The following is an 18,458-nucleotide window of genomic DNA, read 5'->3' on the forward strand; positions in this document are numbered from 1 at the left end:
CATCATAAATGCTAAATAATAATCACCTCTGACTGACAGGTTTACATGACATTTTGTTGAAAAAAAAAAAAAAAAAAAGTTGGTAAGACATTTCAGTACTAAATTTATGAGCAGATGCTTTTCCAAATCAGTCAACAGACATCCTAAGCAACAGGGCTGTGGAGTTGGATCAATTTTTGGGTACCTAGAGTCAGAGGTTTCGTTTGAGTCAAATGATTTTTGTACTGACTCCACAGCCCTGCTAAGCCACATACCCAAATACCCAAAATGATCTTTACAGATTGTTTTGAGTGCCAATTTTGGAATGATCGCTGCACAGACACACTTCTCAGTGTCCAGCCAAGCAACATGTACTGCACTATGAGGGAAAAGGTGGTGGTGCTTGAGCAGTGCCCCACTGAGGGAGCTTCCTTTGAGGGAACAAAAGAATTTAGATGGCAGCTGTTTGACCAGGCAGATCACTACAGGACAGCGATGTCAGGGGACACCTGCATGCACTTCTGGCCAAAATGAAAAGGAACGGTTGTTTCAGCCCACAGACCTCTCATTACAATGGTATTTAGGTTTGCGTAAAAAAGGCAACTATGTACAGTATTAGTGTTCAGGACTTTCAAGGGGATTTGTGCAGACTTCTGGGTAAGCCCTGAGCACAAATTGGGAAGTAGTTTGCTGCAGGCCAATGATGTTACATTTACTGCAATAACATATTTATAGAACAAAAGCAGTGGGGAAACCACACCCCTTTTTAATTTTCAGCACTCGACAGGAAAAATCTGTATTAGAGATGGTCAATGAGATGCAAATAATTCAGAGCTTTATGCAGATTGAAAACAGACATGCAGCTTTTGATTGGTCCACTTGCAAACTGCATAATTTTGCATAAAAATCTGCATCAACTGGGAATTATTTGTCCATCTCTAGCCTTTTCAATACAGCTTATTAAAACACCGTTTGTACAGCTGATCTGGGGAGCATTTGTTTTTTGTTAAAAAGGATAGGGTTAGACAAAATAATATCTTCCATTACGTACACAGGGATAGCAGAACCAGTTATCAGGCCGCGCATTCGACAAATAGAAGCAGTTTTTGCAAAGTTGTAGCTCATCCAGCTGAAAATAGGAAAAACAAAAACTATTATTCTCATGTGAAAGCACTATTACACTGCACAATAAAGATTTTTTTGTTGCAGACGTTCTTACTGTTGACATCTTGAAAGGGGAGCTTGATCATTAGTTGTAGGTCTGTCCTCCAACTCAATGAAATAGAGGCCAGAGATAAAGACACTTAAAGAGCACCCAAGGTGGTTTTTAGAGGGGCAGATGAGACACAGAGGCATGTTCTCTGCCTGATGACATGCCTCTGTGTCCCCACACCGCCGCTCTGACTCCCCACCGCCACGCTATAGCCCTCGAAATATTTTCCGCTATCTCGGAGGTAAACATAGGGGAGAGGGATTCCCTGTTTAAAACGCCTGCCAGAGGCATACCTACAGGGTCTCCAGAGCTGCCATTGAGCAGCTTTCTCCCTAGCCGCGCCTCCTGCCGCTCCCCCACCTCCCTGTGCGCTGGGAGAGCAAATGGTTCTCTCTTTCCAGTGTCATGACCCAGAGCTTACATAAATAAATCAGATTTTGATCGAAACTATATGTCGCTCCAAACAGAAAAATCTCACTCGGAAGGGTGTGCTCGAGTGCATGGCAATAGATTTAAGGACGACTAAGGCCCCTTTCCCCAATCAAAAGTGTGCTCCCCTGGTCCCAGGTAGAGTGTTGCCAGCAGAGCGCACTCGTCTGCAGGCATGCTTCTTCATGTGGCTTCTGCCCATCTCTGCCGGGGTGTACCACGTGACCCAGAGTCATGTACGATAAGGGACTACATACATGCCATGGGGTCACAGGTGGCCAGAGGGATGGAGAGAGGACACAAGAGGAGCACATTGGTTGACAGATGAATGTGTGCCACTGCCAAAGCTCTGCACAGGTCCCAGGGGACCTATTTAAGCATTACTTATTGTGTCTGCTCCTACAAAGCCCAGTTTGTGAACCCTTTGGCTTATATTATATAGTGGGCAGAGCATATTCTTGTTTTGAGCGCCCTTAAATTGAGTGCCCTCAAATTAGTTACCTTCTGGAAGCAGTTTCCTGAGTAACACTGGACCTCAAAGTTTGAATTTGAAAATGTTTTTGATGAAAGCACGCCTAAACATAAGACGTTAATGCTTGAGACCCTCTTTGCTGCCAAGCAATGTGCGGCCTTTCGCTAGTTGTCCCCTACCTTCCCCTCCACAGATGAAAAATAAAATCCAGGATGAAAGCTACACTGCCCTTTAAATGCTTTGTATACTAGCATAGAGGGTGTTCTACCAATTTCTCTAAAGTGAGTGAAAGATGGATCTACAAAGTGTACAATGCCCTTATTCACTCCATCTCCTTCCTATGTATTAATCAAGGCTAATATGACCATTGTAGTTTATTCCCTTTAGTGCTATATTGCCTGTCTTTTTTTTTTTTTTTATAAACCTTGTCTGGTATATGCTGTACATGCTTAATTGATTTTTAATAAACACCTTTGGTTGAAGGTAGAAGAAAAAAAAAAAAAAAAAGAAAGAAGTGCAGTAGCAGAAGATGGGGCTGTCTGCACTCAAAGTGTCGGACATAGTTGTGCGAGTGATGGAATAGTTTCCTGTACATACTATCAAAAACAAAACAAAACAAAAAAAGACCTCAGGTAAAGCGAACTAAGGCTTTATAATCCGTACTAGAAGAAAGAAAAAAATAAGTATAATACAATTACCTCATGACACGTGTCCGTGTACAAAACCTTAGCCACATCCGCTGACTCACTATCATCTGTAGGGAAAAAACACAAGACACAGGATTCAGCAATATTGTCGTAATGGTTTATCGCTGGTAACAATACCAACCCTTACAGAAGTTTGTGGCGTGTAAATTTTGACTTAAAAGTTATTTATTACGGGAAATGACATAGGTGTCTCCCAAAAGATAATAAAACAATGTACGAGAGGCATTATTGTGGAAGAAAAACATGTCTCAGCTTTTATTTACATTTGAGCAAAAATTGTCCAGTCCAAAATTATTCATACCCTTCTCAATAATCAATAGAAAAGCCTTTATTGGCTATTTCAGCAATCAAACGCTTCCTATAATTGCAGACCAACTTTTTGCATGTCTCCACAGGTATTTTTGCCCGTTCATCTTTGGCAATGAGCTTGAAATCTCTCAGGTTGGAGGGTCTTCATGCCATCACCCTGGTCTTTAGCTTCCTCCACACAGGGGCGTAGCAATAGGAGTTGCAGAGGTTGCGACCGCATCGGGGCCCCGAAGGGCCCTCCCTCAACTGCAGTATAATCTCTCTATTGGTCCTGTGTTCATAATAATCACTTCTATAGATACTTTGAATAGTGGTAATCATTAACAAACTGTTCCCCATCCCCTTCTTGCACCTCTGACACTGTAGTGGCCATTGGCAGGTTTTGGCGCACCATATCAATTGTTACGTATATAGTGCTTGGGGGGGGGGGCCCCAATGTAAATCTTGCATCGGGGTCCACAGCTCCTTGGCTACGCCACTGCCTCCACAGATTCTCAATTGGAATCAAGTCAGTAAAGCACGCACGCACGCACGCACGCACGCACGCACACGCACACACACACACACACACACACACACTATTTGGAGATATGAGAGAACCTCCAGTTTACCCTGAAGCCCAAACTTAAACTCTTTCCTTGCCTTACGCCGTATATGCCTACACTTTCCTCTAAAACTAAGACTCGCTACATGATAGCCGCTGAGCGGCGGCATCCCCCCACCCACTCCGATCGCCTTCGGCGATCAGAGTATGCAGGAAATCCCGTTGAGAACAGGATTTCCTGCAGGGCTTGACCGGGCGGGATGACGTCACAGACAACATGGACGTCGTGATGTCAGAGGGAATCCCGATCCGCCCCTTAGCGCTGCCTGGCACTGATTGGCCAGGCTGCGCAGGGGTCTGGGGCGGGGGGGGGGGGGGGGGGGGGCGGGGGCGGCGGCTCGGCGCGTAGCGGCGAATCGGCGGCGATCGCGTACTACACGCAGCTAGCAAAGTGCTAGCTGCGTGTAGGAAAAAAAAATTATGCAAATCGGCCCAGCGGGGCCTGAGAAATCCTCCTGCGCAGGTTACCCCGAACTGTGTTTGGGATAACCGGCAAGGAGGTTAAGTAGTGTTATTTTGGATTCATAAAGCTCCAAAATCTTCTGTAGTGCTGTAAAATAGCGTAAACAACACAGACAGAAGGTAATGAGTTACAGATAAATGACAATTGCAGTAATTTGTCTAGAATTCGAACTACCAGTTTCATTTAAAGGAACTCTATCAAACCACGAGTTCTAAAAGGACGATGTACAAATAATGTCTAAGTAGCATTTCCTTAACATTTCCCTACTTTTCATGTTCAATATCAGAGGCAAAAGCTTTAATTCATTGTGTGTAGATTTTAGCTATGTTTGGAATGCCTCATTTGCAGAGGTATGAATCTGTAAGAATCTTTGCAACCAGACATGCTACGAACAGTGTAATATTGAAGCAGACAGGCTTTTGTTTTCATATATCAGGTTTCATACACACAATTACAGATGTTTATGTTGCACATAAGATACATTTCCTCTGCTCTCTGTGAGAGAAAGCTCTGCCTGTCTCTGACTGAGATCTCTGCACACAGAGTTAATGATGCACTGTGAAGAGAATTCCTCCCCTCATGGCCCAGTCTGCCTTCAGAATTTCAGCAGACTGCTCTCAGAAAAGTGTGATAGGGATTAGATAACAGTAAACAGAGAGATAAGGATTCAAAAAGTATACACCAACACTTAGCAGCACTTTCCAAACATTCCCTACCTCAATTGAAAAAGAATCATGTCAATCGATACCGTCCCTTTAAGATGTTCAGTGCCAAGAGGAGAAAACTTAATTGAATATAAATTCTCTAATGCAGCCATGAACATGAAATGACTACCACCCCATAAGGGAGAAAAAGGATGCAACTCTTGTGGGGTTCCACCGGAATAACGCGTAGCTGTGCGTTTACCAGACAACATGCGCATGTACAGTGAAGCATACTTCCAATGTACTGTATGCTTTACTATATACATAGCACTACTAAAGTGTGCTGAGACTTTCACCACAGTTGCATTCATAACACAATGCAACGTGTATAGTGTGAAAGGACCCTTACGGTTATCCTCTTTAATGATGCAAAGTTTTAGCCTGAATCTTTATAGTTTCCAGACTGTGACTAATGTTTATGAGTGGTTGTGACATGCAAGGGTTTGATGCAGCTTACTCAATGCATCTGCATTAACAGGATCCTGAGGCAGCTAAACATATTCCTTTCTGCATTCTATGTTATACACAGCAGTCAATGGTTGTGCACTAGACATATGGTAGATCGAGATTCTCTGGGAACTGTGTAAGGGCCCTTTTCCACCAGCGCTGGCTGAATCGCAAAACGCAAACCGCTAGCGATTTTACAATCGCTATGGTTTGCTTTTTAACATAGGAATCGCGGTAGGTCATTTCCACTACCGCGATTCGTTTTTGCCAGGAACGCGAACGCGCGGCGGAGCGATATTTGCCGCGATTTTGCTATGCAGTGCATAGCAAGATCGCGGCCGCGAACGTCGGGGAATCGCCGGTAATTGCGATTCAGCAATCGCTAGCGTTCAGCGTGAACGCTAGCGATTGCTAGTGGAAAAGGGCCCTAAATGAGGTTTACAATGCAGTGTTTTTGATACTCACCTCTGAAGGTGGAAGTTTCTAGATCCTAAAAAGGCTTTCCCTCTTTAAGATCCGAGCCCATATGTAATTCACTTTTTTCACCTGTGTTTTCTCCTAGGTGAGATTTTCAAACTTGTCAATAAAATGCCTTTTAAACCACCAGCCACCAGATACTCAAAATAATTTTGATAGTACTTTTTCACCTACTTTTTGGTACTTTTCCATTGCAAAGTGCTAAAAAGTTATTATAAATCAAAGATGAAAAATTGTCTCCTAGGAGAAAACTCAGGAGAAAAAGTGAATTGCATATGTGCCCCTGAGTCCTAAAGAGGCTTCCATCTTCCAATGTCAAGCAGGTTGTGCCTGGGACCTGCCCAATGCGCTGGGACCTGCCCAACGCTTCCTTTTTTAAAGAAAGCTGAGCAGGTCTGTGCTAGTGCACCTGCACAAGCTGTCGACAAGCTCTTTTTTGGCTAGTCCTGTGGGCCTGTGGAGGACAACAGGGGAAGCCTCTTTAGGATCCAGAGGCTTCCTCCCCATTCCCCTTGACGGGAGTACCCCGTAGAGGCAATTTTTCCCTTCAGGCACACATTTAGTTGAATCTCCCCCAATATGCATCTTTACTGAATGAAATATACTTCAGATAGGTTTCCTTTCTTTGGAAAAGAAATACTACAGTGGTTTTCGCATTTGATTTAACATACCCGAAGTGACACGGAGCCCAATGCCTCTAAATCTGCCGTGCGCAGGCAGCACATGGCAACATTACCGCTACTAATTAGCACAGGAGTGGTCAAACCAGAAACCACAGTGGGAATAAGTGAATGCCCTCAAATATATCTCACACACTGATTGAGGGATTCCAAGGTACATACAAATGAGCCTGAAGCACATATGTAATTAAAGGCACCACAAGGGGTCTAAATGATCACAGAATCATTAGGATGGGCAATGCTTGGAAGAACAAAGAGAAATCGAGAGCCCGATATGGTGTAGTATTGTTAAGTTGGTTGTGGTTAAAAGCAAAATATTTAGATATACTCACAAACATGGGTTACCCATAGGCAACCACTTCAAGTGCAGGTGGGGAGTATTAGAACCTGACCCCACTCAGGTTTTTAAGATGTCGCTCTCTGTAGATAGGAAACGGGGTAGCACCCCTCCACTGAGGGTGGACTCAAGATTTCAGCAAGGCTTGGTGTACAGAGGCGCCAGAGTAGAATAAAAACGTTTAAAAACCGTCTAAAAGAGGGGGATGTTCAGGTGGACTTCCCTCCCTCAAAAATATAAAACTCAATTGAGTCACAATATATCAATACAAAAATATTTGATTGAACTCCACTTAGTGCAACGCGTTTCGCAGGTGTGGTCCTGCTTCATCAGGCAAACAGGAGTATAACTCAATGGGTCTAGATGCAGAAGTGACTCAATTGAGTTTTAGATTTTGAGGGAGGTAAGTCCACCTGAACATCCCCCTCTTTTAGACGGTTTTTAAACGTTTTTATTCTACTCTGGCGCCTCTGTACACCAAGCCTTGCTGAAATTAGGATGGGCAAGTTCACCCCCAGACAGGGTAACTTTAGGTGTAGTGTGGGGATCTCTCTGCATTTTTACCATAAAGAGCACAAGTAGATGTTTGTATTGAAAAGATTGATAGCAAGTTGATCACCAGCAGGATCTTTTTGGCAACCTGTCCTATTATAAAGTCACATATGCAGAACAGGTGTACGGGAAGGGGTGAGACTCCAAACACTAATTATGAGTGCGGTGTGCCAGACGTGGGAACAGTAATTCAATAGTTTACACTTGTCTCTACTGCATCAAGAGGATGTCACTATGCATTACTTCATGGCCAAGGCTAGTAGACAGGCACGCGCTATGTGATAGCTGCACAAAAGCTGCATGGTAGAACACTGTCAGGCGCACCTTCTGACCTGAAAGTCATTTATATTACAGATCCAAGCGTGATTAATGCTGGGTACACACGATCCGATTTCCTGCTCGATCTGCAGGATCGATTGATTATTTTCGACATGTTCGATCGGGTTTCGATCGATACAGCCATCGATTTAGCATACTTAACATGAGAAAATCAACGGCTGTATTGATCGAGACCCGATCGAACATATCGGAGATAAAATCGACCAGTCGATCAAGCGGGAAACCGCATCGTGTGTACCTAGCATAAGGAGCACCAGTCTACTTGCTGGACACAGAAGAAGCAATTGTAAATCAAATCACTGCACTAAATTTATCGACTTCCCACTCACCAAAAAAACACTTTGCGGACTTGCTAAATAAGACATAAAAGGAAACAAAGGTAGTTGAGTTTACCTCCATAAAAAATAATGGTGTTGTGCAGGAGAAGCTGTGCATCTGCCTTGAACTCCTCATAACTCTTGTACTTTCCTTCGCTGACTTTCTGCAGAAACAAAAGAGAGTCAGGTTAAAAATCTCAAAACTATAAACAAACAAAAAAATTAAGAGAAGGTTTTAAGACTCGTAGATCATTTTCAAATAGTATAAAACCTAGTTTTTATTTACAAACTTCATGAATACAAAGATGTATCTCCAGCCCATTTGGCCATGGCATGACCTACTATAGGACTTCCTGAGCTGCAAATCATTTGATGATGGCCACACTAGTACTGATCCTCATTTTAAGTAGACCATTAGGATTTCATTATCAGTTCTCCAGTATTTACCATTGACAGGCAATCTTTACCGATACAATCTGACTGGAACCTGGCTGACCAGAAGGAAATGATAACTGGGGCATTTGAGATGTGGAGTTATATTGTAGCCCACATGCTTTGGTTTTAATTGCCTACTGCCACAACCTTTGATATTAAGGGACTTTGCCTCTGAAAAAGTGGCTACCTCCATTGATGATATTGTTAAGTGGCATAAGGACCGTTTTCATTACATGTCGTCACATCTTTGTATTCACAAAGTCTGTAATCAAAGGTTGTTTTATACTATTTGAACATGATCCATAGATCATGTTCAAATAGTATAAAACAACCTTTGATTACAGACTTTGTGAATACAAAGATGTGGCGACATGTAATAAAAACGGTCCTTATGCCATGTAACAATATCAACAATGGGCCTTAAAACCTTCACATAATTTTTTTGTTTATTCATATTTTTGACAATCAGAGGAGTGGCCATTTTAATTCATTATTTTCCCTACTCAGGTTAAAAAAACTGCTAAGGGAAGTCAGCAGCCATCTCTAAGCATGATATAGCCTTTCTAAGTGACTTAAAGTGAACCAGAGACGAAGCATGTAATTTACCATATATATCAGTGGGAACATTAGAGAAAACACCTACCCTACTTTCTGTTTCATCCTTCACTGCTCAGCCTGCTTCTAATCAGCCCTGATAAAAACCCTGACTGAGCATTCAGTCTGGCTGTGTTCAGGAATCATTATAGCAGAGCCACAAGGGGCAGGCTTGGGCTTGAAAGAACATCAGAGAAGACAGACTCGGCTATAATGATTCCTGAGCAGTGGATTGGCTAAGAAGCTGTGGGCCCTGATGCAAGTTTCACAATGGGGCCCCCCAATGGCATCTACAGTGTCTAAGGTGCAAGAAGGGGATGGGGGACAATTTGTTAATTATTAATACTATTCAAAGTATCTATAGAAGTGATTATTATGAGCACAGGACCAATAGAGAGCCAATACTGTAGTTGAGGGAGGGCCCATTGAGGCCCCTCTGGCCCAAGGGCCCCGATGCAGTTGCTACCTCTGCACCCCCTATTGCTACGTCCATGTTCCTGAGCAAAGCCAGACTGCATGCTAAGTCTGGGATTTTATCAGGGCTGATTAGAAGCAGGCTGAGCAGTGAAAAATGAAAAACAGAGAGCAGGGTAGGTGTTTTCTCTAATGTTCCCACTGATATATATGGTAAAATACATGAGGGTGCTTCGTCTCTGGTTCACTTTAAGACAAAGCACTTTATTGTAATTATTAACCCTAGCAAGAAAGACTTTTACGATGACTGAAATATGAACTTTCATAGAAACTCGCCGAGCAAAGCACTACCTACAGAAGTGGATTCTTCTGTCTAAGGACCAATTAACATAGGCGCACTGAGAAGAGCCATCTAGCACACATTCTTCATGCAAGAGAAGCACTCCTCAGCCGCCTGGACTGGAACACTGAAACAAGTTTATTGGCTTTGAGGAGGTAGTAACGGTAGCTTAAGGACTTCACTAGTTTATAAAACAGCCCGAGCTGGAATTTTGAAAGCACCGAGACTGTGTTTACATGACCTGGAATTAAAGCCAGTGATGTTTTAGGCTGTAGGATATGCAGCATTATTTTAGGGGTTTCAATGCACTCTACTAATACAGCCAACTGGTGAGTCTGCTGGAGATACTAAAGAGGAATCTGATCCCAGGATTGACCTTCATCCCAATCAGTAGCCAATACACCCTTTCCCATGAGAAATCTTTCCAGTTTGGATCATCAGGGACATAACATACATCAACGTTTTAGCCTAGCACATTGATAAAGGTTGAGGCAGCCAATTTCGGCACAGAGCTGCACCGATTATTTGGGTGCCGTTATAGGCCAAAATGTGATTTACTGCTATAAAGCAAGGGCTAGGTGGTTAATTTAGGACCTGGTACTCAAAAAAACAAACAAACAAAAAAAACCCGATGCAATTCTGCCGCCAGCAATAGCCAGTGCCCCGAATTAAGAGTCTTCAACCACATCCCCCTCCAAGTAATATTTTAATGTACACGATTAAGGGTGTGTATATAGATAATTGCAGTTTGTGCTGTACATTTTTCTCCTGTCCGCCAGCAGTAATGCCCCTTTCACACAGGCAGCTGACGCTCAGAACCGGTGCCACCCAGGCGCCCAACCCCCCCCCCCCCTCAGGATTCAGAACTGAGCGCGACCGCAACCGTGCTTGGACGTGACAACGTGACATGTCGCAGTCCTCTGTTGCCCGCCAACACCACAGCGTGTCAGGACTTAACACGCATGGGGTTACAACTGCTGCAATTCGGCTGCATTTAAATTGAACACAGATTTCACTGGAGGGCGGCAGACTGAACTGCTCGGCAAGCGCACAGTTCAGTCGTCCATCTGAAAGAAGCCTAATGGTGATGGATCTGCAGGCTGATGGTGGATCAAAGACCATGAACAAATTACACAGAGAATATCAATCATTTCTTGACCGATCTTCTACTGTGTTTTTGAACTTCTCACATTGTAATATTGCTGTATTTTTATTTTGTTCTCCCACTATCTTTTGGTGCAAAAGGATAGTGAAGCACCGCTCTTGATAAAACAGATGAGGTGCCGTAGCTTGTACCCTGCAGCACTCCTGGGCCAATGTAATGCAAAGAAGGAAATAGCCGGCACTATTCAGAGTAACCACAACATCCGCCGCACACTTCATGTCACAGAGTTCCCAGTCAGGGCGCCCGTGGGCGGACCAGCGGGAGGTACGCATGACACAGGCGGCCGTTTGGACGCATGCTGGCGACCAAAAGTTTTGAAGAGAGAGGGCAGAGCTTTTCATACGGCGACCAATAGACCCATAGCAGCGCAGTTCCCCATCAGGTCCGGCTAGTGCACGGACTGCAGCGATTGGCAGGGAGCTATAGCGCAGCGCTATTGGCTAGTAGTTTACCATGTTCAAGATAAAAAGCCAGTGTGTTTTGTGTTTAGATGCATTTGACATACAGCCTAGATTGAGAAAGGAGTTGTTAATACTCTGAAACAGTGCAATAATGGCTGAAATGGGAACTGAAGAATAAGAGAGCATTAATACTGGATGGGGCCGGCTATTTCCTCCTTTGCTTCCCACTATCTTTTGGTAAATTTCCTCTTTAACCATGAATAGTAACCAGCACTTTACCCCAGAAAAACTCGATCTGTTCTGGCATCATTCTGACGGGCAGCACACGGTCTATGCAGTCTGCTGAAATAAGTATTTAAGCCCAAATTAGGCACGAATCCAAATATACCATCTGACAACTTGGTGCCCAGATGTTACGGTTGTGTGTCAAACAAGGCTTTGGCCGCTAACCATCTTACTTTCCAATTTGGCCATGATGACCTTAAACAGCCCAGCTACAGGAGATAACCGCAGGCTCTGAGCTATGGGCAGTATACTGTAGTAAACCAGAGCTTGGGCAGAAATGGAAAGTGGAATTACAGTCTAGCATAACACTATAAAAACCTGTATCCCACCTCCACGTAGGCCATATATTTATCCAGACAGCATTCGTGTCAAAGTAAAGCAGATAGTTGCAGATAGCAGCCATAATGCAGATAGTTGCGGATAGCAGCCATATTGCTCAGTAGGGATGGGCTTCCAAGTGCTCAATCCCAGTATTGACTGAAAGGGACGCTGCACACCTACAGGCCACGGCAGGGGTGTGTGTGTTAACTTACCCTTGGCACTGCCTCTGTCCGTTGCGTTCCAATACTTTCTCCTTCAAAGCCAGAAGGAAGCAGCATTGGAGTGGAGTGGAAAGCGAAGTGGAATGTAACAGCCAGCTGCTGACAAGGGTGGATTACACTGGTCGTCGTCGTCCCCCCTCCCCCCGGTTCTCTACCGCAGCACACAGGTTTATAGTGTGTTACAGGCGGAACTCTGAAGCTCATCCCAATTGCACAATTATGCAACATCAAGCAATTTTTACATCTCATCCCTTTACTGACACATATGAATTGCCATCTGAGTCGGGAAGGAATTTTTCCCTTTGGCCCAGGCCTTTTAAAGAGAATCTGTACTGTCCGATTTGTACAATAAAAAAAAAAAAAAAAAAAAAAAACATACAAATCGAGTCACTGTGATCTCCTGGATCCCTCTTTGCCATTTCCGCCACTCCCCGCCAGTTTTAGGCAGTGTTTACAAACAAAAAACATGGCCACTAACCAGGATGAGAGAGAGAGAGAGAGAGAGAGAGAGAGAATACTACAAGTCTTTATCACATAGTGAATTATCTGCACTCCAGTCTGGGATTCTCACAGTTTCTCAGCAGGCAGCTCCCTCCCACCCCCCCTCACAAACTGCAACCCTGTCTGTAATGAGTAAACAAAGCACACAGAGCCTGCAGGGGGAGTGCATAACATGTATTCATTCCAAAAGAGGCAGTGCATTCCTCTCTGGGTTGACAAAGCTTGACAAATAAAAGAAGATTAGACATATTACAGAGACAGTGCAACTAGAAAAGGCTGCAGTAATCCAGACCACATTAGAACAGGTATAGGAACTTATAGGATAGAAGAAATAAGGCTGAACATTTTGTTACAGTGTTAGTGTTTTTCGCATATGTGCAGGTTAAGAATGGTGTTATATTTATTTTTTTCCTGGTTGGACTTGATGGATGAATGTCTTTTTTCAAACTAACTATGTAACTATGAATTAAACAGATCTTGTAGCTAGTTATATGCAGTTCAGGTATGGATGTGTAAACAGCCACAGGACCTGCATACTTTAGATTTGTCAGTAAATAAAGGGATGGTTTTGCAACATTTTGGTCGATTCTTCATCAACTCTAAATTATTTCTCATTGATCATGCTTATTTCAGTTTAGAGAACTTCTGAGACCACCCATCTGACAGTGCAGTTCCCCCATAGTAATGTATGCTGATAGGTTGCTGAAATCAGCACAGCAATGTCACAGTGTACACAAGCCCCAAGAGACAGTTACATGGCTCTATAACGCCCGGTTTATTTACAGCAGATAATAAAAATAAAAAAAATAAAAAGGTATACCTCATTAATAATGGAAACGTCCATGGCTGTGTGCACAAGTCGCTTATACATAGGGTGCTTGTTGTCCTTTCCTTTCTTGTTTAGTTCAATGGCCTGAAAAGCAATGATCAGCAAAATAAAGTACTGTTTACATATATAATATTTAAAGGACAACTAAAGTGAGAAGAATATGGAGGCTGCCATATGCATTTCCTTTTAAATAGTACCAGTTGCCTGGCAGCCCTGATGACAAGTAGGGTTTTTTGTCCTGGTGTTGAGAATGTTTGTTTACTTTAGTATGCATAGAGAAACCAAGTGTGCTTGGTTCACATGGAGGCTTGCAGGTCATTTACCAATACGTAGAAGAAGGCACTCCACAGGCTCCAAACTTGCGTTTAACTTCTTTATTCGAGCAACAGCACTGTGCTGTTGCTCGAATAAAGAAGTCAAACGCAAGTTTGGAGCCTGTGGAGTGCCTTCTTCTACATATTGGAATACGTTGTTGCTTTGCAGGGGTGGTGTACCTGCAGGAGAAGAGCACCGGCTGTTGCTACCTGGACAAGGGATAGCAGAGGTGAGACTTATAGGTGCTCAGATTGAATTGCATGTCATTTACTGCTGCCGGTGGCGCTCATCATTAAACGTTTCCCATTCAAGTGTATGGGCAGTACTGGTACCGTCACTTCCCACCATTTGCGCAAACACTGCTTTTTTAGCTCTGTTTTTCCCACCATCTAAGGTGACCCTGGAAGGAAGAGGTTGCTTCTAAGGTAGGCATGGGCAAACTCGGTCCTCCAGCTGTTATGGAACTACAAGTCCCACAATGCATTTGCCTTTATGAGTGAGGACTGTGGCTGTCAGACTCCTGCAATGCATTGTGGGACTTGTCATTCCATAACAGCTGGAGGGCCCAGTTTGCCCATGCCTGTTCTAAGGCCATTTTACAGCCGTGCCTCCCTGCAGAGATGAAAACCGCTAAAAGCAGCCAAAGGCAGACAAATGCTTTTCCGCACGCTTGCCTAAAAGCACTTGGATGAGACGCTAGGCAGCTGGGTCAGACGACCATCTGAACTAAGCCGTCATAGCTGGGAGAGAGAGAGGACACTAGCCAGGGTTCAAAAAAAAAAAACTTCAGACTTCTTATCTCCTCCCCAAACTAATTGTGTAGCAATCATTCTACTAGTTACGGTCATGAAATGCCACCTTCTTTTAAATGCAAATTAATAAAAGTTAGTTTTTGTTTACATATACAGAAAATAACTTATTGGTAACATAGCACGAGATGAAAAAAAAAATGGAGGGCGTGGAAGTGAGGAGAGATACTGTTACCCAACTTGGTGAGAGGATCAAGGAGGCTACCATATTTATCTCATTTTAAACAATGCCTGTTGCCTGGATGTCCTGATATTTCTGTCTGAAGCATTGTCTGAATCACACACTTGACACAGGAATGCAGATGGTGTGGTCAGAGCACCTGATCTGCATACTTGCTCTGGGTCTACATATTTAAGTATAAGAAGCAGCAGATAAGTAGGACAACCAGGCAATCAGTATTGTTAAATACATATGGCAGTGTCTATAGTCCTTTTACAGGGTCACTTTAATGCATCCAGAGGTTCTCATTCAACATAAATGGGAACAAATCAGGATGCTGCTAGGTGTTCTTTCAGGCAGGTTTTCCAACAAATGCATAGCAACTCTATATTCTCCAGGCACTCAGTGTTCCTCCCACAACCATGCTGGTCAGCTAAAGCCTGACCCCCCCCCCCCCCCCCCCACACCATCATTGCCCTAACGCACTCTACTGAGCCCCTATTCTGCAGCCCCCATGTTGTGTGGGACACACAACATGGGGGCTGCAGAATAGGGGCTCGTCAGAGTTGTAAGCCTCTGGCAAGGTCTTCCCCTAGTGTATCCAACGTAAACATGCAGCCGGTTCATTGGGTTCCAGACCCACGGACTGACTAGGACATTAATTGGTCTCCGAGACCTTCACTACATCGCATGATCTTGTATCTTGTTGTCCGTCACTCCTATTTGTATCCATTGTTCAGTGCTCCATAATATGTTGACGCTTTATAAATACAGTAAATAATAATAGTTCACAACTCTATGTTTGGAAAATGTGCACATTTTTTCACATTCTATTTACCAGATATAATGCATTGCTCATATATGGAAAAATACTTGCATAATTTGAAATTAGCCAATAGAAATAAAAGGGTAAAAGTGTGCAGTGTCTGCCCAGATTTTTTTTCTTTGTGAACGTAAAAGAACATGAAATGTTAATCGGCATTAGGTTAAAATTTGGTGTGTGGTGGTACCCAATCAAACTTAGTAAGTGTAAACCTTTCCTAACTTGTTAATTAAAGCCTCATCTACACGGTACAATTTTCCATCAGATAGACGGATCTATTAGATAGATCTAATAAGAAATTGCATCCTGTGTAGACGTCCAAATTGTTTCAGATCAATTTTGCTTTGATAAGTACTCAAAATCTATTGCAAACTCTAACGCAATCCGATTGGACCGGTTGGAAATGATCTAATAGATCCGTCTAATGCTAAGTACATACTATGAGATTTTCTGGCCGATTTACTGTCAGATCGATTATTTCCAACATGTCCGGTCTGCTTTCCGATCGATTTCCGTTCACTTCAACAGTAAATCGGACAGAAAATCTCAGTGTGTACCCAGCATAAGAGATCCGATCTGACAGAAAATTGTACGGTGTAGAGAAGGCTTCAAAGTTGCCCCAAAACAGGGTGACAGACTATGCTAGGGATACTAAATTGTGAGTTGGTCTGAGGGACAGTAAGTGCCATGGCTAGATCTATCGATCGAGAGAGGGGGAGGGGGGGAGAGAGAGAGAGAGAGAGAGAGAGAGAGAGAGAGAGAGAGAGAGAGAGAGAGAGAGAGAGAGAGAGAGAGAGAGAGAGAGAGAGAGAGAGAGAGAGAGAGAGAGAGAGAGAGAGAGAGGAGAGGGAGAGGGAGAGAGAGAGAGAGCGCGCGAGAGGGAGAGGGAGAGAGAGAGAGATAGAGGGGGGGAGAGAGAGAGGGGGGTGGAAGAGAGGGGGGGAGAGAGAGAGAGAGAGAGAGAGAGAGAGAGAGAGAGAGAGAGAGAGAGGGGGAGAGAGGGAGGGGGAGAGAGAGATGAGTATCTATTTTGTAGGAATGAATGCATGGAAACTGCCAAGCTTTATGAGAAAATACATACTCTCTCCGTCATACGGGACACAATAAATCGCAGGTATTTCCCCATTTCCTGTTTGTTAAGGTTCTTTTTCTTAATGGTCTGCAACACAAATATATAGATATATAAGATATAATACAAACATAAAATATAAATATACATAGAATATAAACATACAACACAAACATATAGATTGGTGTGGTTTGTAGACCAGAGCAGAAAGCAGTTAATTACAGAGTTTTTGCACATACTTTATTTTCTAGACCTGCAATGCTACAGTATATCTGAAAGTAAAAACAGACAAATATAACAGATTAAAAAAAAAAACAAAAAAAAAACATACATACTACACCCCTTAAACATAATCCATCCAATCAACCGTCAGAATCCCCAAATGGCAGTAAATAAAAGAGCTGTCGGGATGTACTTCCCCTCCTATTGTAGCGTGCAGCGGAAACCACTTAAGAGCTCTGGGCTCTGGTCTCCTTCACTTCTTACAGCAGCGGGCTGCTCTGCTACATCCCTGTGCTGCTCCTGATGTATCACCTGACCTGCATTAAGTCTCATGCATGCATTGGGCTGTACAGAAGCTGGCAGCAGCTGCTAGAAGTGAAGAGGAATGGTGTCAAAAGCTATGGTAAACAAGTTCCGCAGGGCGCTGTCCTGCATTTGCTCTGTGTGTGGGGTGGGGAGCGGGGAGCGGTTTAGCAGGATCAAATTTTAGGAAAGGCCACAAAGGCCTTGGGTGCTGAAAAGGCAGATTCCAGTGTTATCAGATCAGAAGCAGTGAATTTGGCTACCATATTGTAATGGAACAGACCATGTAATTAGGTAAACAGAAGACAGATAGCTGTTCATTTACAGAAGAGAAAAGAATCGGATTGTTGAAAAGAACCTATACAGTACTTCAGCCCCATATGGCGGGTAATGGGTTCCACTTTTCTTATCAGCTAATTGTTGCTTTTTGGTAGCTGAGCAACAGGTCTCCAATTACAGCAGTGAGGGAGATAAACACTGCTCTGCTTCTTCGCCACTGAGGGACTCACTGCTCTGACAGGACATACAAACATGTGTCAGCTGAGAGAGAACATATACACAAGTCACTAAAACAGGCTTTTCCTTATGAATACCAGTGACTACTAGTCAAGCTTTTCCTCCTGCAAACCAGTGATGACTAGTCAGGGTGTTGGACAGAATGCTGTTGGGGGGAGGAAGACAACTGGACGGCAGCAGGCCTTGGGCACTGGAAAGTATAAATCCAGCCTTGGGGGTTAGTGTTACATTTAGGCCCACGGTTGCTTGAAATCTATACCGAAAATGAAACATATTTATCATCAGCCAATCCACACATGTGCCGATAAACGAGACCCTACTGTTCATAAGGGTAAAAAAAACTTTGACAAAACGTACATAGCTATATTTACCGACCGAGTGTAGGTTATACACATCAGGGAAATCGCATTTACGGGTCCTGCAGCATTCTTATGCTACGTACACACATGCGACAACGATCGTTCGTTGAGGACGAACGAACTTTTAATTAATGAAAGAACGACCTAAGTAAAGTTAGTTTTAAAAGGTGTGTAACGATCTGATCGTTAGAACGAACGTTACATCACGTAAAGCAACTATTGCGCCTGCGCATAAAAATGAGAAGTTTCACAGAGAAATTGTGAAATGCGCATGTCAAGCCTAGTACGAACGACAATTCCAACGATGTACTACTTTTGCAAACGATCGTCGTTGGTTAAAATCCGCC

The 18,458-nt window shown here is 43.4% G+C and overlaps 1 protein-coding gene across 2 annotated transcripts in view; it reads right to left on the reverse strand.

Moving 5' to 3' along the window:
* ZMYND11 (zinc finger MYND-type containing 11) overlaps nt 1-18,458 on the reverse strand; it is a 136,303-nt gene that overhangs the window by 36,129 nt on the left and 81,716 nt on the right. For both annotated transcript variants that reach the window (XM_068238607.1, XM_068238608.1), the window contains exons 7-11: nt 16,724-16,801; nt 13,527-13,619; nt 8,106-8,193; nt 2,792-2,847; nt 1,031-1,108 (exon numbers count right to left, since the gene is read on the reverse strand). In XM_068238607.1, coding sequence (XP_068094708.1) covers nt 1,031-1,108; nt 2,792-2,847; nt 8,106-8,193; nt 13,527-13,619; nt 16,724-16,801 — 393 coding nt within the window. The remainder of the gene's footprint in view (nt 1-1,030; nt 1,109-2,791; nt 2,848-8,105; nt 8,194-13,526; nt 13,620-16,723; nt 16,802-18,458) is intronic.

The sequence above is a fragment of the Hyperolius riggenbachi genome, chromosome 5, assembly GCF_040937935.1.
Source record: "Hyperolius riggenbachi isolate aHypRig1 chromosome 5, aHypRig1.pri, whole genome shotgun sequence".
Taxonomy (NCBI): domain Eukaryota; kingdom Metazoa; phylum Chordata; class Amphibia; order Anura; family Hyperoliidae; genus Hyperolius; species Hyperolius riggenbachi.